Source organism: Haliotis rubra, unplaced genomic scaffold (assembly GCF_003918875.1).
Source record: "Haliotis rubra isolate DU_JTF1 unplaced genomic scaffold, ASM391887v1 Scf122, whole genome shotgun sequence".
In the NCBI taxonomy this organism is placed as follows: Eukaryota; Metazoa; Mollusca; class Gastropoda; order Lepetellida; family Haliotidae; genus Haliotis; species Haliotis rubra.
This window is the reverse complement of record NW_025765137.1, coordinates 761,487-780,307: the sequence shown is the minus strand read 5'-3', so window position 1 is coordinate 780,307 and position 18,821 is coordinate 761,487. Positions and strand designations below refer to the sequence as shown.

Sequence of the window (18,821 nt, the reverse complement as noted above, 5' to 3'; positions counted from 1 at the left end):
GTGGTCAGGTTCACTGACTTGGTTGACACATGTCATCGGTTCTTAATTACGCGGATCAATGCTCATGCTGTTGGTCACAGGATTATCTGGTCCAGACTCGATTATTTACGGACTGCCGCCATAAAGCTGGAATATTGCTGAGTGCAGTGTAAAACTAAATGCACTCACTCGCTCATGTCCCTAAATGATGGCTGTGAACTCATGAAGATCCAGGTTAGAATTGATCTTCAGCAAGCCATGCTTGTCGCATTCGGGGCGAATGATGGGATCAGGTGGTCAGGCTTACTGACTTGGTTGATACAAGTCATCGTATCCTAATTACGTTACAGGTCGATGCTCAAGATGGTCTGGTCCAGCGTGGATTATTTAAAGACCGCTGTCAAAAAGCTGGAAAATTGTGGAGGGTCGTGCTTACCACAAAACAAATTTTAAGATGGATTTATCTTTTGTGAATCATATTATCATATATGCCAGCATGCTCATTTAGGGGTGGTGGGTTAGCCAATTGGTTACAGCATTCACTTGCCGAAGACCTGGGTTCGATCCTGACAAGATAATGTCTGAAGCCTTTTTCAGGTCGTTTCTTTCTCCTCCTTTCTCTCCCCCCCCATGACCAACTTACGAACTTATTCACTCAATCTCTCCATCAGTGCTTGGAAAATATCAAAAATATGAGAATAATTGTTTGCCCTTGAATTATGTCAAAATATCAAAATAGGATACTTTATAAGTTGTTATCAGAATGACCTATTAACTAAGTCTTATGCAATAAAACATACATGAGAAAATGCACTGAGAAATATTACCAATGTAAATTACTGACAGAAACACAATATACAATAGCATTATTTTGTTTTCTACATTTCACTTCATGAATACTGGATTATAGATAAGTTAAAGTATTTAAGGAATTTTCTATGAATATGCATGGAGGGTATTTGGTGTATAACCATGATAATCCCCTAGGTAGCATATGTGGTATTTTCCCCTCGGTGTTTGATGCCAAAGAAACTGATCTCTTTCAAGACTCAGTGCCAGATCATCAATATCCAATGAGGTTGGAAGAATTGAATACGTCAAAATGGCATTCTTGACTTGTAAGAATTTCTGAGAGTCTTGGATGCATGCCATCATCTTTAATGTTGCATAAATTTGTGCAGTTTGAAGTTTGTGTTTTCTGATGAAATCTGAATGGTGTTTTATTCTGGAAATTGGTTGGCGTGTGTCTTTGATGATTGACAGCTCACTCTGATTAATGCACAGTCTTTGATTTCCTTTGTCTATTATTATTCTTGAAATATTTTTTATGAAAAACAAATTATCCTGTGAGTTTTTGTTTATTGATTATTGCTTGTATTTGTATCCATTTTGCATTTCATTTTTTTTAAAGGGAAGTTAATTTAACAATTTCTTTTTCTAATATATTTTTAAATTGTTAAGGTCTAGATAGATCAGAAAAAAACACTTTCCTTTTAATCCAATTGGGTTTTTTATATTTGTTATTAATCTATTCTAAATATTCAAAAGTAAAGTATAGATAAATATATAAAGTAAAGCCGTGTAAAACTGGTGACAATAAAATCTGTTCACGTTTAACATGTTAAGTTGAGTGTTCAACATAAGCCCAAGGGTGTCTGAAGTTTCCTTATATAGTTTTTAACCTTCAGAGACCCCTCAATTACTAAGATTCAACACGATTAATTTCTTCAGTTGAATGTAAGTAAAAATATGTAACTAAGGTAAAAATATAATCTATCTTGCAGTCTAGTTATTGTTCACATGAGACGTGAAAGTGAAGGAAAAACATCTCATGTCCGATTAAGTATAATATGGACATGAAACAGAAACCTATAGAATCAGATTAAAATGCATGTATGCAAAAAAACAAGAAAGAAAAAATAGATGTTGGTGTAACTGTTTATGTTATGAATGAAGACCATGTAGACTATAAATAAATTTTTATAAAACAGAAAGTGTTTGTGATGTCTCATAAAATTCTTATATATGAGAAGCACATCTCACATTTTCAGTCTTGAGAAAACAAAGACTGCCGTTTCCGACGCAACTGATGTAGTGTACATATTGATCAGCTTCCTCTAAACATCACTGTGGAAATATCTGTCAATCAAATGTGCAGTTGGATAAATAACAGACCTTCAAAATCACTTTGTTTTTGCATCTCCAAAAACGCGGAGGTTGAGACCGTAGGACCTAACCTGATTAGTACCGACCTTAGATCAGCTTTATCAGTATCGTCAGAATATATGCGTGTGACCTGCCAGGGGTCAAGCTCAGTGAGTGTTTGAGGAAGTGAGATCCTGCACACAGTCAGTGTTTGAGTGTATGGTCAGTAAGCATGCGCCAGGAGTTTGTGTGGGGATCTCCACTGTTTTTGTCCTGGTAGGAAGAGCTTGTTGTCTCTGTGGTGGAAGACATGAAACTGAAAGAGAACACAGTGAGCAAGCGGGTTAAGATGGCCAGGTGTAAGAAGGACAAGGGTGGTGGTGATGGTGATCATGGGGTGGTGAACCCAGCCATTACCGACTTGGCCAAAAGTTTGTCTGGATCGGATGGAGTACCGCAGTTGACTGTAAGGGATGATGGAACGTATGATATCGGAGGACTGCTTCTTACTGAAAGGTGATGTCACATGTGATCAGCGTCTTTGTTAAGTCACTGTTAGACAATATGGCACACTGTAATGACTGGACTAATGTATTGAAACGTTCGGTGATTTTGACTTGCATTTCTGCTTCCAATGTTTGTTTTATTAGAAAGATATTGTTGTTTGGGGTTTTTTGGTTTTTTTTTTATGAATTATGTATCAAGTAATTATGGTTATGTGAATTTGTTTGTTAAGTACGATGTAATTAAATGATCAATGTGAAGAAGAACTGTAGTTGCCATGAAATGTATCAAAATTGCACACATCATATTTCAGAAAAATAGTTTATTCATTGATCTGAAGAAGAATTGTAGTTGCCATGAAATGTATCAAAATTGCACACATCATATTTCAGAAAAATGGTCTATGTTACATAAATAGACTATTGAAAACACGATCAGAGCTCTCCCGATTTTGCCTGGTCCCAACACTGGTAAATGTACTTCTATACCAGTGGTCGTGATGCACTAGGTGTTTAACTATACACTGTATAAAACATCCACATGTCTAGAACATGGAAGTGACCAGTTGAAGGCTTTTCTCCATCACATACAACATTTGTCTTTAGAGCCAGAAGTATCGAGTCATGTAAGATGCAGGCATCTGTTTGTGTCATAGACTTGTCATTTTAGTCTTTTGGCGTGATAAGGGATTTTCTGTTCTTTAAATAGGTCTCTTTATTACAAGACAGTTCATGTTTAAAATGAAAATGTTACTTTCCTATTGAAACTTAGATTTTTATGCCTTACTTGTTGTGGACAAAATAGTAGTAAAAATATCTTTTAGAAATGAAAATAACTGGTAAATAAATAATTGCAGTGTTAACTTGCTTGGAAATATAGTGAGAAATATAGTGGGATATTTGTTAAAACCACACATAAGTTAAATTTGTTTGTAGATATCAAATATTAGTGAACAAACTAAATTCAAACATTGAAACAAACATTTACAAGGCATTTTTATATGCTGCTATGTAGGAATTGTGTTATGCAAAGAAATATGGCTGCCATGTCCATTTACAATCTTCAGAACTCAGGGGTGCTTCATAAAGACAACTGACAGGTCTTGAAGTTAATATGGCAGCAAATATTTGAGTAGGGCATTCATTATGGCAAATGTGGTATGCAATATATTCTATAACACTCAGGTTTGGTAGGCTCATAAGGGGAGATCTTGCTGTCCTTGGAGCTCAAAATGTCGAATTGAAGATGTACATTTTGAGATTGATTACTGCCAGAACAATCAGTTCCAATTATAGATTATTTGTTCTTTTTTCAGCCTTATGGCTAGCAGGAGGTGTGTGAAGCCAGTAATTACTTCAGTCTGTTCCTTGGAGATTCACAAATCATATTAAATTATAGAAATGGGAAGGGTCTTTTGGGGCTAAACTTAACTTTTAAAGAGAAAATTAGGAATTTATATTGGAATCTCTATTCATGATGAAAAACAGACTCTGGTAATAAAAGTTTTAGATAAAAATAATAGGTGATATGATGTCACAAAAGGCATTTGAAATAGAATTGTTTTATTATTTGTCTATTTGAGATTTTAACTCTTATTAGACATAATATATATTAATTTTGCTCCCTCAATATGAAAATAAATACTGGACAGGTTCTTTCTTGTTTTAAAAACCCAGTTAATTTATTCAGTTTAGGTATTCTTAGCACTCTACATGATATGACAAGGTAAGAAAATATTCATGAATATTTTCCAGATGTGGATAATTTTTAACGCAAGGACTGTATTGTTCTATAGTTGTGTAGAAAGCGTGAGGCTACTTGTTTACAGTCTTCTGTGTTTGTATGGATACGATAGCATGCGTGTTGATAAGTCCCGTCATAATGAGGTCAAGGCACATGTGTCATATTCAACCTCACTGGATTTGAAAATACAAACAAAATTTGAAAATCAACAAACTTGATTTAAAATTTTGTTGTGTTGTTTCAGTGTTACCAGCTGACAACTGCGCCATTTCTAGCTTGATCAAAGATAATATTAGCCAACAACTTATTGGATGTCACATTATCATAAGTATTGTAGGACACATTTAGTATTACATCATTATGAGACCCATGTACATATATTTTCTAAATAATTTCCTTCAATGATATTTTTTTATTTCACTTTGAAATATTGGCTTTCAAGTTAAAGTTCAATGTTTAAATATCATGAAAGGTTTAAAGTTGACAGTTTGATTCAAGGACGATTAAATACAGAAAAAAAGCGAAACTGAAATCAAAATCGATTCTGGTTTATTGCATTTGGCAGCATTTTGATTTGAGATTTTGGTAATCTATTTCATTTTCAGGTGTAACGTTATTATAATTCATCATTCATTCTACCTGAATAGATTTTTGACAGATGGCCAGTGATTTATTTTGCCTTTTACGACTACATTTTCCATGATCCATAAAAGTCAGCATTGTTGCCATCATACTAGTGTTCCATGTTTAGACTATAAATTAATCAAAATGACCTTGGGAAGTTACTGAAAATACCGTGAATTACATGTTTTTTACTATCAGCTGATTCAGTCAAAGACATGTTGATAAATGTTTTTTTCCATGACCAGCAGGATATATTTCCCGATGACTGAGATAATTGAGTTTTGTTGTGGTGGATCACATGATGACACATGATGTCAGCTGAGCAGGAACAAATTTCCTTTATACTTGGTTTCACTCTTATCCTACATGCGATATTCTACTTTTTATAGAGAGGAATTCAGACAGTTGTTACCATGGCTACCCAAAGTTTCAGAAACAAGTCAGGAAAAAGGAAGTTAAAAAACCCATTAATTTGTTTATATGTTCAGTGATGAAATGCAATAGCTTCTGGTGGCTTAAAATATGGAATCAATGTTTGACTCAAGCAAATTTCATCCCCAATATCCCTTAACTTTCCAAAGTAACATCATGAAAATCAGTTGCAAAATAAATGTAAATACAATATTTGTCTTTTCTTGTCATGTCATTGAAAAGTAACACATGTGGCCAAGCGGGTAAAGGGTCTGTCCGGAGTGTGGTAGGTCCGAGGTTCGATCCCTATACAAAAGACTTAAAATATGGTATTTGTTACCCTGCATGGAATCCAGGAGATAAAACAAGGACTGACTGAGTTGGTGTCTGTGTACTGTGTCTGTGGGGCGTCCATTATACCTGTGGCGTGGTTCTGGACATTTTCACTTTTGGCTGCACCACTGATGAAATAGCAAGTGATTAGGCATTCATTGAGATAACTTGTATTTCACAAGGGAAGCCGAGTATTCTCAAGTTTGATACATACCATATCCAATTCAGTCCTTTTAAATTCAGATCTGTAACTCAAGAAGATTTTGTCAGAGAGCCCTAAACAGACTTGGACAGCCCATTGTAAATAAAGGATAGGTTGGGTGAGCCAATCAGACGGAAGTTCTAAATTTTGATCATAGCATCAGATCACAAATATACCTTTCATTCTTTATTAATACACACTTTTGCGCATTTCTTCAGAAATAATGACATGTAAAAATTGCTGTAACAATGTAATAGTATGTCTCTTATGGTCTTGCATTTGGAGCTCGACCATTGATGGTCTCACCTTTCAGAAATATGATATGCTTACCTAAATGGTTCTAACCCATCAGGTCTCCACTGTGAGTGAAGTGTGAAGGTCTGGGTTAGAATGAACCTTCAGTAACCCATGCTTGTCGCAAGAGGCGACTAACGGGATCGGGTGGTCAGGCTCACTGACTTGGTTGACACATGTCATCGGTTCCCAATTGAGCAGATCGTTGCTCATGTTGTTGATCACTGGATTGTCTGGTCCAGACTCGATTATTTACAGACCGCTGGCATATAGCTTGAATATTGCTGAGTGCGGCATAAAACTAAACTCACTCACTCCAGTGCGAGTGAGTGGGCATAGTTTTATACCACTTTTAACAGTACTCCTGCAATCATGTTGGAGTGACATCAGAAATGTGTTTCACACCTTGAACCCGTGTAGGGAATTGAACATGAATGTTAGGCATGACAAGCGAGCACATTAACCACTGGGCTACCCCACCGAACCATTCCCTCCTAAACTCTGACCAAGAATTTAGAAGTCTTGGCACCAACTAGCTGATTATGAAGTTCAACTGATACAACCTTCTGTGAAAGTGTCATCACAGAAAGGTGAATTATCATAGTAAAAGAAATAAATAACTTTATTGAAATTGTGCCAATCAATGCCTTATGTTTTATGTTGGTACAGAGTTTGAAAACCATAGAATTGTTATGTGTGACCTTCATGTCATTATTATTGCCCATCAGTGGTGACTGGCATTGGTGACATTTAGCCTGTGGTCCATAACACCCATAGTTAATCCAAGATTTAGTGTCAGGGTTGACTTCCATAATTAGATAACTTAGTCCAGGACAACTGAGATTGGCTGTGGTTAGGGCGTGGTGGGTTGGGGATAAGCTCTTTGTAATTACAGTTGCTGAGCACAGTGTTTTGGGTATATTGTGTTTGACATGTGCTTTGTTAAATAAACTTTGTCTTGTCATGTAAAATTGCTTTCAGAATTCCAAATGTGAACAACACAGCAGAGTCTTTCTAATACTGGTAGAAGTAAATAAATAAGGGAACATATTAATGGAAGTATGTTTGTATGAAAGAGTGTGCGTGAGTGAGTGATTGACGTTGTTTAGTTATGACTCATGCTTGTTTCTTGTTGTCAACAAGATCTGATGGTAGAATATTTGAGAGTGAGTGGTGTAGTTTTACGCCGATCTAAGCAGTATTCCAGCTATATGCGGCGGTCTGTAAATAATCAATGATCAATGATCAACAACATGAGCATCGATCTACGCAACTGTGATATGATGACATGTGTCAACCAAGTCAGCGGAGTCTGAACACCCGATCCTGTTAGTCGCCTAGCTCTTACGACAAGCATTATGAGGTAACTGAAGATCAATTCTAACCTGGATCTTCACGAGTCATATGATATTTGAAGCCAGGGTCCCCTTGATCTTTAGATTTTAACACTGAAGTTGTCAGAGGTCAGGGGAAAATTTTCTAGTATGTAATGGCCACTTGCATATTGTTAAGCCCTGATACTGAAAGAGATAACAAAGAAGTCACACGCTAGAATTGAGCTTGCCTGGATTTACAGACAGCCCACCTCACTTCGGTTTTACCTCCAGTTTCAGACTGACATGCTGTGATATTACAGTAATATTGTTAAAGCAGTATTAAGCCAATTCACTCTCACAAAATAATGAAAGACAAAGAGAAAATGGTGTATTATCCAACTTTTCTGAAGTAATACTGAATCTAGTTGTACTGAAGCATTTATGGTAGATATTACAACCCGTGAATTAACCTGGATACTGTTTGGAATGATATTCTAAGTCTGAGCAGAAATTCAATGCACTCTCTTGGGATTATTCATTGACGTAAAAACAAAATATCGTTACGTACGAATGAAATTATTTTGCAGCCAATTACAGAATGGTGATGCTTGTATCATGCTACACAGTGCCATGACTTATTCATCAGACTGGAGTTGATCACCATGAGACGTGGGTAATCCTGGATGGGGAATTACATTCACTTATGCAACTCTGGTGTTAAGTGATGGAGCTGGATGAGGCAGTGGACTTTCAAGGCTTACTGAATTAATCTGTAGGGATTTCTCCTCACTGACCCCAGCTGGGTGTTACAGTGATGGAAACCTCCATCAGATGGTGTTATACAGCTTTGCCACATGCACGGTTTGTGGACATACCTCTATGTATTCTTATTGATCTGTTCAGTGATGTACAAATAGTCTGTAAACACCTCTTTATGTGGTATATGACTGACTTGTTTAACACTGCAGTGAGCAATATTCTGGTTTATGATGTGATGATGGTCAGTGTTTAATTGAATCAGGACCAGATCTCGACAGTTGCGTGAGATGTTATGTTGTATTAGAGAAGCAGCAGGCATGATCTCATATCATTAAATGCCAAGGATGAGGCTTGGTTTTCCTGAGCCTGACCACATGGTAGACTTGATGCTAAAAAGATAGTACAACAAGGACTGGTCGACTTGGAGTCAGTATAATGTGTCTGAGTGGGGTATTCTTGCTTCACTGCGGCATGGTATCTCAGTGGGCTAGCACTATAAAACCAGCTTCAGTCTGGGCTAGTACAAGCAGCCGCACATGCACGTCGTCATATGAGCGAAATATTCTCAAGCACGACGTAAAACCCAATTTCACCTCACCTCCACAGATAGCACTCACCCACAACCCTCCTACCTAATATCAATTAACTCACCCTCAACCTACTTCCCTTACACATTCACTCAACCCATGAAGGTCCGGGTTAGAATTGATCTTCACTCACCAATGCTTGTCGTAAGAGGCGACTAATGGGATCGGGTGGTCTTGGTGCTTACTTGGTTGACACATGTCATCGTATCCCAATTGCATAGATTGATGCTCATGCTGTTGATCACTGGATTTTCTGGAGCAGACTTGATTATTTATAGATTGCCTGCATATAGCTTGAATATTGCTGAGTGTAGCATTAGACAACAAACCAACCACCTAATACCTATCTACCTTACCCACTTACCCAGCTCACATCAATCTCTCACCCAACTCATCAAGCCAGGAGCTGATGTTTACTCTTTGATTAATGGTCTGCCACTCTTGGAACCGCCCACTTGATCCAAAGACTGTCATCGCGCTTTCCTGGCTTTGAGTTTCACTAGAGTGTGAAACATCTACAATTGGGTATTTCACAAACCCCATCTTTACCAAAATTGCTATACAACTCAACCCGTGAAGATCCAGGGTAGAATAGGTCTTCAGCAACCCATGCTTGCCACAAAAGGCAACTATGCTTGTTGTAAGAGGCGACTAACGAGATCGGGTGGTCAGGCTCGCTGACTTGGTTGACACATGTCATCGGTTCCCAATTGCGCAGATCAATGCTCATGCTGTTGATCAGTGGATTGTCTTATCCAGACACGATTATTTACAGACCGCCGCATATAGCTGGAATATTGCTGAGTGCGGCGTAAAACTAAACTCACTCACTGCTATACAACTCACAGTTCACTCACTCACTCCATTCATTCCTCTGACTCACAGTTGGCTTGCTCATCTCGCAGTCTACTCAATCCGCTTACAGTCAATACACTAATGCCACTAAACCGCTATTTTGCCAGAAACACTGAAAGTGTAATGACAACACCTGGCTGATTAGGTATCTGTGCATGGATGTTTCACTGACCTCTGCATTCAACATCCCTGCATAAACTTACCGATATACTAGGTCACTCTGACCTCAGCAGGGAAAGGTCGTTTTGTCAAAATGTCACAATACTCCAGATCACAAATGGCCAGTTTGGCTGACTGTAATCAATGGTAATTAGATGAATGAATCTGATCTAGTATTGTAGACATATTTCCTGGCTGTACGATAGTTTAACCTTTGATATAAGCATCATGATATATTATCGTTGTCATGAACGGGTGAGGCAACACTTTTTAATTCTTAGGATTTTGATCCTCTGGCCAAAAAATGACACTGGGAAAATATAAATTGCGTTTGAAATTTGTTTTGTACTCCTATCACAACAATTCTTGTGATATATCAAACATAAAAAGCACACTTGTTTATCAGTTATTTCAATAAAATATTCAAAATTCAATTTTTCACTGAAAAAATTATAAACCGTTTCAGCAAACATGATGAATGTTTTTTTAGCTTGCCTTTTTCTGATGAAATGAGAGTAATCTCCCTTGCTTTATGACTATTCTCATAGATTGTGACATCACAAGGTTATATGTTCAGCATGTGTAATATAACTGCAAATTACCGACATATATATTTATACACTCCAGGCTTTGTTCGTTCTATGGTGACAGATGGCAACACACTGCATTAGACATTCTCTACTTGGTAGATATTGACACATGGTTCCCAATTCAGGTGTCACTCAAGAAAGGGGGTTGTATCAAATGTATAATAGTTTATTTATTTAGTTTGCCAGTTTCATGATCTTTCCTAATCAAGGAAAAGGTAAATTTCAGAACTCTGTTCATCTGTTAGTCTAACCAGTTGAAATTGTCACACACATTGGTTTATGAAGTTGATGATTTATTATGTTTGACGACTTTTGATACGCACCCCACTGAGGTGAATGTCTTGGAGGTCGTGTGTTAATATTGGCAGATAGTAATGGGTACACTGGGAAAATACCTGTGTGTCTTCCAAATTTGCAGGATGAACAGTTGTGTTACAGGGGATGTGGAAGAGTACGAAAGGTATTTTATGAATTCCTTTGTTTAATAAAAATTGTGCTCAGATCTGTAATACCATGATTAATTATACTTGCTGAATAGATGGGAAGAATTCATAGACATGCATAAAAAGTTCAGCACACTGGTATATTATACCTGAACAGTGTTTGAAATAATTAGTGGTCCTCAAATTCTGTATGGTATTTGAATTTTGCTTACCTCCAAAACTTGCATGCTCTTCCTACTGGCCTATTATGCTTATTTTCGAATATTGCAGTCATGACAAATGCTTTATTAAATGCGTTTTTGGTTGGTTGGGTGATTGATTCATTGGTAGGTTTGGTTGGTTGGTAGGCTGCAGCAGCTGCTATTATAGACATTGCATGTCTTTTATAATCTTTAGGATGCTTTTGTCTATATGATCCCGTTTAGATCCAGGTTAGAATTGATCTTCAGTAACCCATGCTTGTCGTAAGAGGCGACTAACGGGATTGGGTGGTCAGGCTCGCTGACTTGATTGACACATTTCATCGTATACCAATTGCATAGCTCGATGATCTTGCTCTTGATCACTTAATTGTATGGTCCAGACTCGATTATTTACAGACCGCTGCCATATAGCTGGAATATTGCTGAGTGTGGTGTAAAACTAAACTTACTCACTTTTGCCTTCATGAATTTATTATAATTAAGAAAGCAACAGCATATTTTATCAAACACTGCTACATTATGACCTCAAAGTACAGCTGGATGATAATTCCCATTGTTGATAAGGCCCCTTTAAGTGACTTACGACTATCGTGAAGCTCACGATCGCTTTGAGGAAAAGTTGTGGCTAAGGCCCCAGTGGCTTGCTGGAATTAACAGCAAAAATGTCATGTGGTGTGTAAAGAATCCCATTCCAGCAGAAGGAATTTTTTAAGGAAAAAGTTAATGAGAACATAACTTGTGTGTTCAGTTATAAAGTGTAAGAGGATGCTTTAAAAACTCCACACGATATATGAGCATCTCTGGTTATGAGCTCTTACCAGGTTGGAGAACAATCAGTTAATGGCACAGGGTTATAACACGATAGCTTGTAGATTAAATACATGTGGAAATGCTTTAAAATATCTGTGATGCTGTTTTATGCCACATTTACTTTGAATGAAACTTGTTTTATGTGTAATGTAAATAACTAAGTCCATTCCACATTCAGTCTTCCGAAGGGTTTCTCAGACAGAATATGTATCCATATATCTGTTAGTGCTTGTCATGCTTATGGTTTAGAGGTATGAAATATGGATCATGGTCACAGTGTGTGACTAGTCTAGCCTCATTTTGTGCACCATGGGTCACTGCTCATCTCACATCCTATATTCTGTGATATTTGAGTTTCATACTGGCTGTAAGAGGCCCTGAATCTTGTAGAGCACTGACGTATTGGAGGAGGACTGCTGTTGTAGATCCTCACTGGTGTGTTGCAGGATGAGTGACATGTCAGAGGAGGGAGATGACTGTATGAGGCCCTGAATCTTGTAGAGCACTGATGTATTGGAGGAGGACTGCTGTTGTAGATTCTCACTGGTGTGTTGCAGGATGAGTGACATGTCAGAGGAGGGAGATGACTGTATGAGGCCCTGAATCTTGTAGAGCACTGATGTATTGGAGGGGGACTGCTGTTGTAGATTCTCACTGGTGTGTTGCAGGATGAGTGACATGTCAGAGGAGGGAGATGACTGTATGAGGCCCTGAATCTTGTAGAGCACTGATGTATTGGAGGGGGACTGCTGTTGTAGATTCTCACTGGTGTGTTGCAGGATGAGTGACATGTCAGAGGAGGGAGATGACTGTATGAGGTCCTGAACTTGTGATTGTAGGAGGTCCTGACTTTGTTGTATGAGGTCTTGACCTTGTGGCTGCAGGATCCTCACTGGTGTAGTTGCATGAGGTCCTAACTCTGAGGCTGAGATGAGGTAAGATCCCTGAGGCTGTAGGAGGTCCTATCTCTGAGGCTTGGAGGGGGATCTCTGTTGTAGGAGGTTCTAGCTCTGAGGTTGTAGGAGGTCCTAGCTTTTCAGTTGGAGGAAGGTTCTGACTGTTATAGGAGGTCCTAACTCTGAGGTTGTAGGAGGTCCTAACTCTGTTGTAGGAGATCCTTAGCTCTGAGGCTGCAGGGAGGTCCTATCTTGGTTGCATGAGGTCCTTAACTCTGAGGTTGTAGGAGGTCCTATCTCTAAGGCTGTAGGAGGTCCTAACTCTGAGGTTGTAGGAGGTCCTGACTTTGTTGTAGGAGGTCCTAGGCCTGAGGCTGTAGGTTCTATCTCTTAGATTGTAGTAGGTCCTCAGGCTTTGTTGTGTGAGGTCTTAACTCTGAGGCTGTAGGAGGTCCTGACTTTCTGAGGGGCAGTGGGGTAGCCTAGTGGTTAAGGCGTTCGCTCATCACGCCGAAGACCCGGGTTCGATTCCCCACATGGGCACAATGTGTGAAGTCCATTTCTGGTGTCCCCTGCCATGATGTTGCTGGAATATTGCTAAAAGCGGCATAAAACTAAACTCACTCACTCACTCACTCACCTGACTTTCTGACTGTAGGAGGTCCTGACTAATAGTTGTTTCTGACTGTATCTTTTGTGTTGCAGGATGAGTGACGTGTCGGGGGAAGAGGATGGCCAGGAGTGGCTGTATGAGCTGCTACAGGAGGTCCAGCTGGAACAGTTCTACACAAAACTCCGCGATGACCTCCAGGTCACCAGGTAGGTACCCGAGTCATGAATCTAACTTACTAATTTGGTAAGTCAGGCCTGTTTCAACATCATGATGTCATTATGTGTGATGTGATGTCTCTTGCCTACCATGAAACATTTGATTGTCCCATTGCATAGATGGATGCTCATGCTGTTGATCACTGGGTTGTCTGGTCGAATGTCAATTATTTACGGACCATTGCCATATAGCAGGAATATTGCTGAGTGCAGCATTAAACAAGAAAAAACCAACAACACTCATTTTATTGAAGTACCGTAGATAAACACTTTCATCAAAAAAAAATTCTGGTAACCAGCAGTATCGTTTCGCATGAACGAACAAGAGAAAACAACTATGTCAGTGAAGACGTCAAATTTGCAATTAAACATCACTAGATAAGATTATTTACATTTTCAGTTCTAATTTTTGCAAAGCATTGTATTATATGGAGGGATTAAGATGATCGTGTATAATTGTCTCATATATAGAGCCGGAAATAACAATCAGCTGTGCGATCTGGCGATCTACCGGTGATTTAGTTAAAACATACACAATAATATAACAGGATGAATTCTGACGCAGTGATCAGTGTTACTGTTAACTAGTGGTCCATGGATAATGAGGCGGTAATCAGTTCGTGATTGTTGATAATATGATGTGAAATTGGGGCTATTGAGGTTGGAGCGAAAAATGTACCCTCATGAGCATCAGGTAAGCGGAAATTGTACGCACATGGAATGGGGTCAAATATGCAAGCCAGTTTGTTGACGTGATCATCCAGCTACAATAAATATAATATTTAGCGAAACAAATTATATATTATCCATTCTCTATCAACTACACTTCAATTCGAGGCATGAGTAGACGCAATATGATCGTGAATTCTGTGAATAATGCGGACGGAAGTTGTAATTATGGTCACTGCCAGTTGTCTGTGGTCTGAGTTGGCCGAAATTAGGACCCCATCACGGGGGGTTGTCTTATGTATGAAATATACCATTTTGATATAGATTTTAAGGGTCAAGTTAAAGGGTAAGCTTATCTATGAGGTCGGCCTATCTACGGTAATATACGGTACCATGCAAGAAGTCTCTTGGCCCAAGTGGCTCCCCCTCCCCCAACCCCTCCTCTATATAATGTGGTCAGCCTAAATATGGCATGATTCAGTTGACTGACCACTAGTCAACCAGAGTTCACATGGGACAGAGTTGATTTGAAATCGAACACACGTATTGATTTTTTATCAGTCGCGTGTTTGTTGTGAATGACAGTGATGACCATTAAGCGACCTCCTGTCTCACCTGGCACGTGTCTGCCAGGTATATACATGGACCTGGTGACCTACACCAGGGTCAGTGTTGACCAGGAAATGAACAGACTTGACCCGATGTAGGTCAGCATGGCAGGTGTGACTGTAGGAGCAGAAACCACAATAGAAGCTTGTAATATGTTTCATGTTACCTGTAAATGGGGACTGTGAACTGTGGTCTGCTATGTGAGTCAGTTTAGTGAGTCTGTGTGAGGTCGCAGTGCAGCATGGCGTCTCGATGGGTTGGCACCCATGCAAGGATATAACTTAAATGAAAACAGTTCAGACACCACTCCACCGGTCACTCACTCACTCACTCACAAACTCACTCACTCACTCGTGCACACCACAGACAGAAAGGTCATGTTCACAGTCATGTGGCCCAGGCTTACTCCATTATTTAGAGTTCATTTTTGACTATTATTCCTTGTAATTCATGGTTGATGTAAAACTGAGACACTCTCTATTTAATGAACATCATCAGCATTTGCTAAAGTAATCTGCAGAATACAACTGAGATAAAAGAAAATAAACATGAAGGATAAATGAACTGATGAGGTAGGATAAACTTCCATGGAAATGTCTAATGTACATTCACAGGAAACTGTTTACAGATTATCAGACATGTTCAAATGGCAAACAGGTGGCCCTTTTCTCATTTCAGGTTTTGGACTTTCAAAATTATGAAATATGTGCTCAAATTGCTCAAATTGCTGTTTTTGCAAACATCAAATGAAACTCAAAGTATGAGCAGGTCTTCAAAATCTCTTTGTTGTCTTATGTTTGTACTATCTTTAATCTATGGGGAGGTGCGATAGAGTGGTTCAAACGTTTGGTCATCACGCCGAAGACAATTCCCCTCTTGGGTACAATGTTTGAAGCCCATTTCTGGTGCTCCCTGCATTATATTGCTGGATTATTGCTAAAAGCTTCATAAAATCTGACTGACTGACCGACTGACATATAATAGAAAGAGTGAAACTCCATTGTCAGTGTAACAATGTAACTGTAAGTTTTGATATATATGATAACAGTCTGTATGGCATGCCTTGTAGCCATGTATGACACAGTTCTTCACATGAGTAAGTTTCATGGAGAAATGACTCGAAGTTGTTTCTGGGCGTAGAATCAACTTACTCTGAAGGGGGTAGTTGTTTCTACTTCCGGACTCAACAGATTCTCTGACTTTAATCAAATAATTATTTGTAATTTGGCATAATGACCTTCTGTTGCATCAGATCAACTTATTTAAGAATGGCCAATATAGTCATTGCATAGAATCAACAGCAATAGTGGTATGTAATCATAATGATTTAATAGGAGTTAAATTCTTGTATAAGTTTTATAAAATAGATGGAGATACCACTCCCCAGAAATAGCTATCGCTTTGAGTCATATTCACAGAAAATGCATGATTTTTTTGGCTAAAGACAATTTGTTCCAAAAAATACTTGACATTTTTTTTTTCAACAGGCTTGAGTTCTGCTGTAATTCTGTTGTTGTCTTTGATCTCCTCATCTTAGAAAAAACAACATGACCTCAGTAACAAAATCCACATATTTCCTCCTACTCAGAATATGAATTGGTTGTTCCCTAATTGTCGCCTTGATTTTTTATGACACAACCCTATTTCCCTCAGAACACCTTTGGCTCTTCTTATTCACTCCCCCTCATGCACTCCCAAAAGCAGGAAGTGCAGGTTTTATGTTAAGTCATGGAGTCACATGGGGTCGGGTCAGAGGTCAACTAGATTAGGATGTTGTTGACCTCCAGGGCAGGTCCACAAACAGTTGTGGCACATGTGTGGGTGCTCTAACTCAATGATAATCTGGCGCCATGTCGCCATCACGGAAGATGACTGAACTCTTTAAGGAAGTTGATGGTGTGATTAGCTACTGAAAACCAATCCAGCTTGTTAATTATCTGATAGAACCTATATTTGTGAAATGTGCTTGAGGCCTGATGACTTTCTTTTCATATTTTGTAGATTTTGCAGAGAAAAAATTAAGCAAATTGGATTTTTTTTCAGGGATGTTTTGTGTTAATGTATACAAAAAGTCCATAGAGAGCTACATAAGCTGCGTATCTGTGTAAAATACTCAAAATAAATCACCATTACCCAATTAATTTGAGTAACGCTTGGTGTCATTTTATTCTGAAGTGGCAGTTGGGAGCCTAGTGGTTAAAGTGTTCGATCATTACGCCAAATCCAGGTTCAATTCCTCACATGGGTACAATATGTGAAACCTGTTGCTGTTGTCCCCAGCATTGTTATTGCTTGATTATTGCTAATAATGGTGTAAAGCCTTACTGACTAATATCCTCTTTTTCATTTTTGCCTGTATTTAGTTACAGAATATACTTTACAGACTTCACACATGCATGAAAACACTTGTAGTGAATAATGTATAAGGGAGTTGCATATACTAGATTATTGTCGATTAGCTATGCATATGGTTGGTGTGAGTTTTAAGAGATCTTTAACACTTAGAGAACAATTCAAATGGAAATAGGAAATGAAACTGAAACGGCATATTAGCCGAGTTTTATTAATGTTTCAAATTGCCACAGTGTGGTGTAAAAGTAACAATAGATTGGATCCCAGAGAATTCACATGAATAACATAATGAACATCCATAGAAACTAGGAATACTCAAGGTATATCCAAATCATAAGGAGCCTGAGTTCATTAAGTACTTATATAACATTAATGCAAGTTATTTTCAGCTAAGTATGTTTCAGTGTGAGTGATCATTGATGATAAAACACAGTAATTCTATGATCAAGCAAAGTTACATGACAATTAAGCAGAGAAATCATTGATGATCAATCACAGTAATCATTGACAATCAGGCATTGATCAGACCCAATATTTTAGATTTAGTTTACTCTAGCAAGGGTAAGCTTTAGAATGAAGAAGCCATAGGTGAATGAAATATGATCCAGTTCCGCATGGAGACCTTCAAATATGCAACTTAGGCCCACAGTATTATACTGAATGTAACTGGTCATAAGTCAACTTCAAAGGAACTGAATCATGTATGGTATCTTTTCTGGAACGTTTTGGTATTACATTTGTATTTGGCTAAAAAATTGTTCCATAAAATACAGGCAAGGAATTTATTTTTCCCTTGTAAAATATATTGGAACTTGAGCATGCTAGCTGTCCTGACAAATGTAGATTGTGAGAAGCAAGGTAAAACTGCAATGCAACATCTTAGGGTAAAAAACAAAGAAGACCTAATTCCATTCACGTGAGAGAATCCAGTCTTTGTTAAGCTTTTTGAAGTGAGAACCACAAGCATGCTTCATGTCTGCAAGGGAATCTATGTGACTTACCACAGTGGCAGTTGGTTTTTGACAGTTTTTGTTTGCCCCTTTTTCTCTAAGACAGGACACAGCAACGGTAACATGATTACAAAGCAGCAGTGTTGAACTGAATTGTTGAAATGTTGAAGTTTGTTCATGTAAGCTATGCAGAAGATATAAAGAAATGTCAGTGTGTTGTAAACAACTGGTTTTTGTACATGTGGCCAACATGCATGTAATACAATTATGCAGGTATGCAGTTGGGAGATGTGAGATGTAGCAGGTGCTTGCCTACACATGTGTCACCAGGAAGTTGATGTAGGGTTGGCTGAGAGGCTTTACTGTCCTCTACCAGGGGCTAAAGGGCTGAAACCACCTAAGTCGTCTCTGTTGTGTTATCTCAATTCTCACCTCATTTATTATTGTCTAAAGGTAATATGTCACCGGGGGTGGGGAAGGGGACAAAACTTTTCAGCTCTCATCCCAATAAATTTAATAAGCTATGGCTGAACACTAAACCCCAAATCCATGCAACACAA

The 18,821-nt window shown here is 38.4% G+C and overlaps 1 protein-coding gene across 1 annotated transcript in view; it reads left to right on the top strand.

Moving 5' to 3' along the window:
- Nucleotides 1-2,317: 2,317 nt before the first annotated feature.
- Nucleotides 2,318-18,821, top strand: part of LOC124265898 (activated CDC42 kinase 1-like) — a 56,229-nt gene continuing 39,725 nt past the window's right edge. Inside the window, 2 exon segments of the mRNA XM_046700751.1 lie at nt 2,318-2,640; nt 13,559-13,672. Of these exon segments, the coding sequence (XP_046556707.1) occupies nt 2,435-2,640; nt 13,559-13,672 (320 nt within the window). The 5' untranslated portion in view covers nt 2,318-2,434.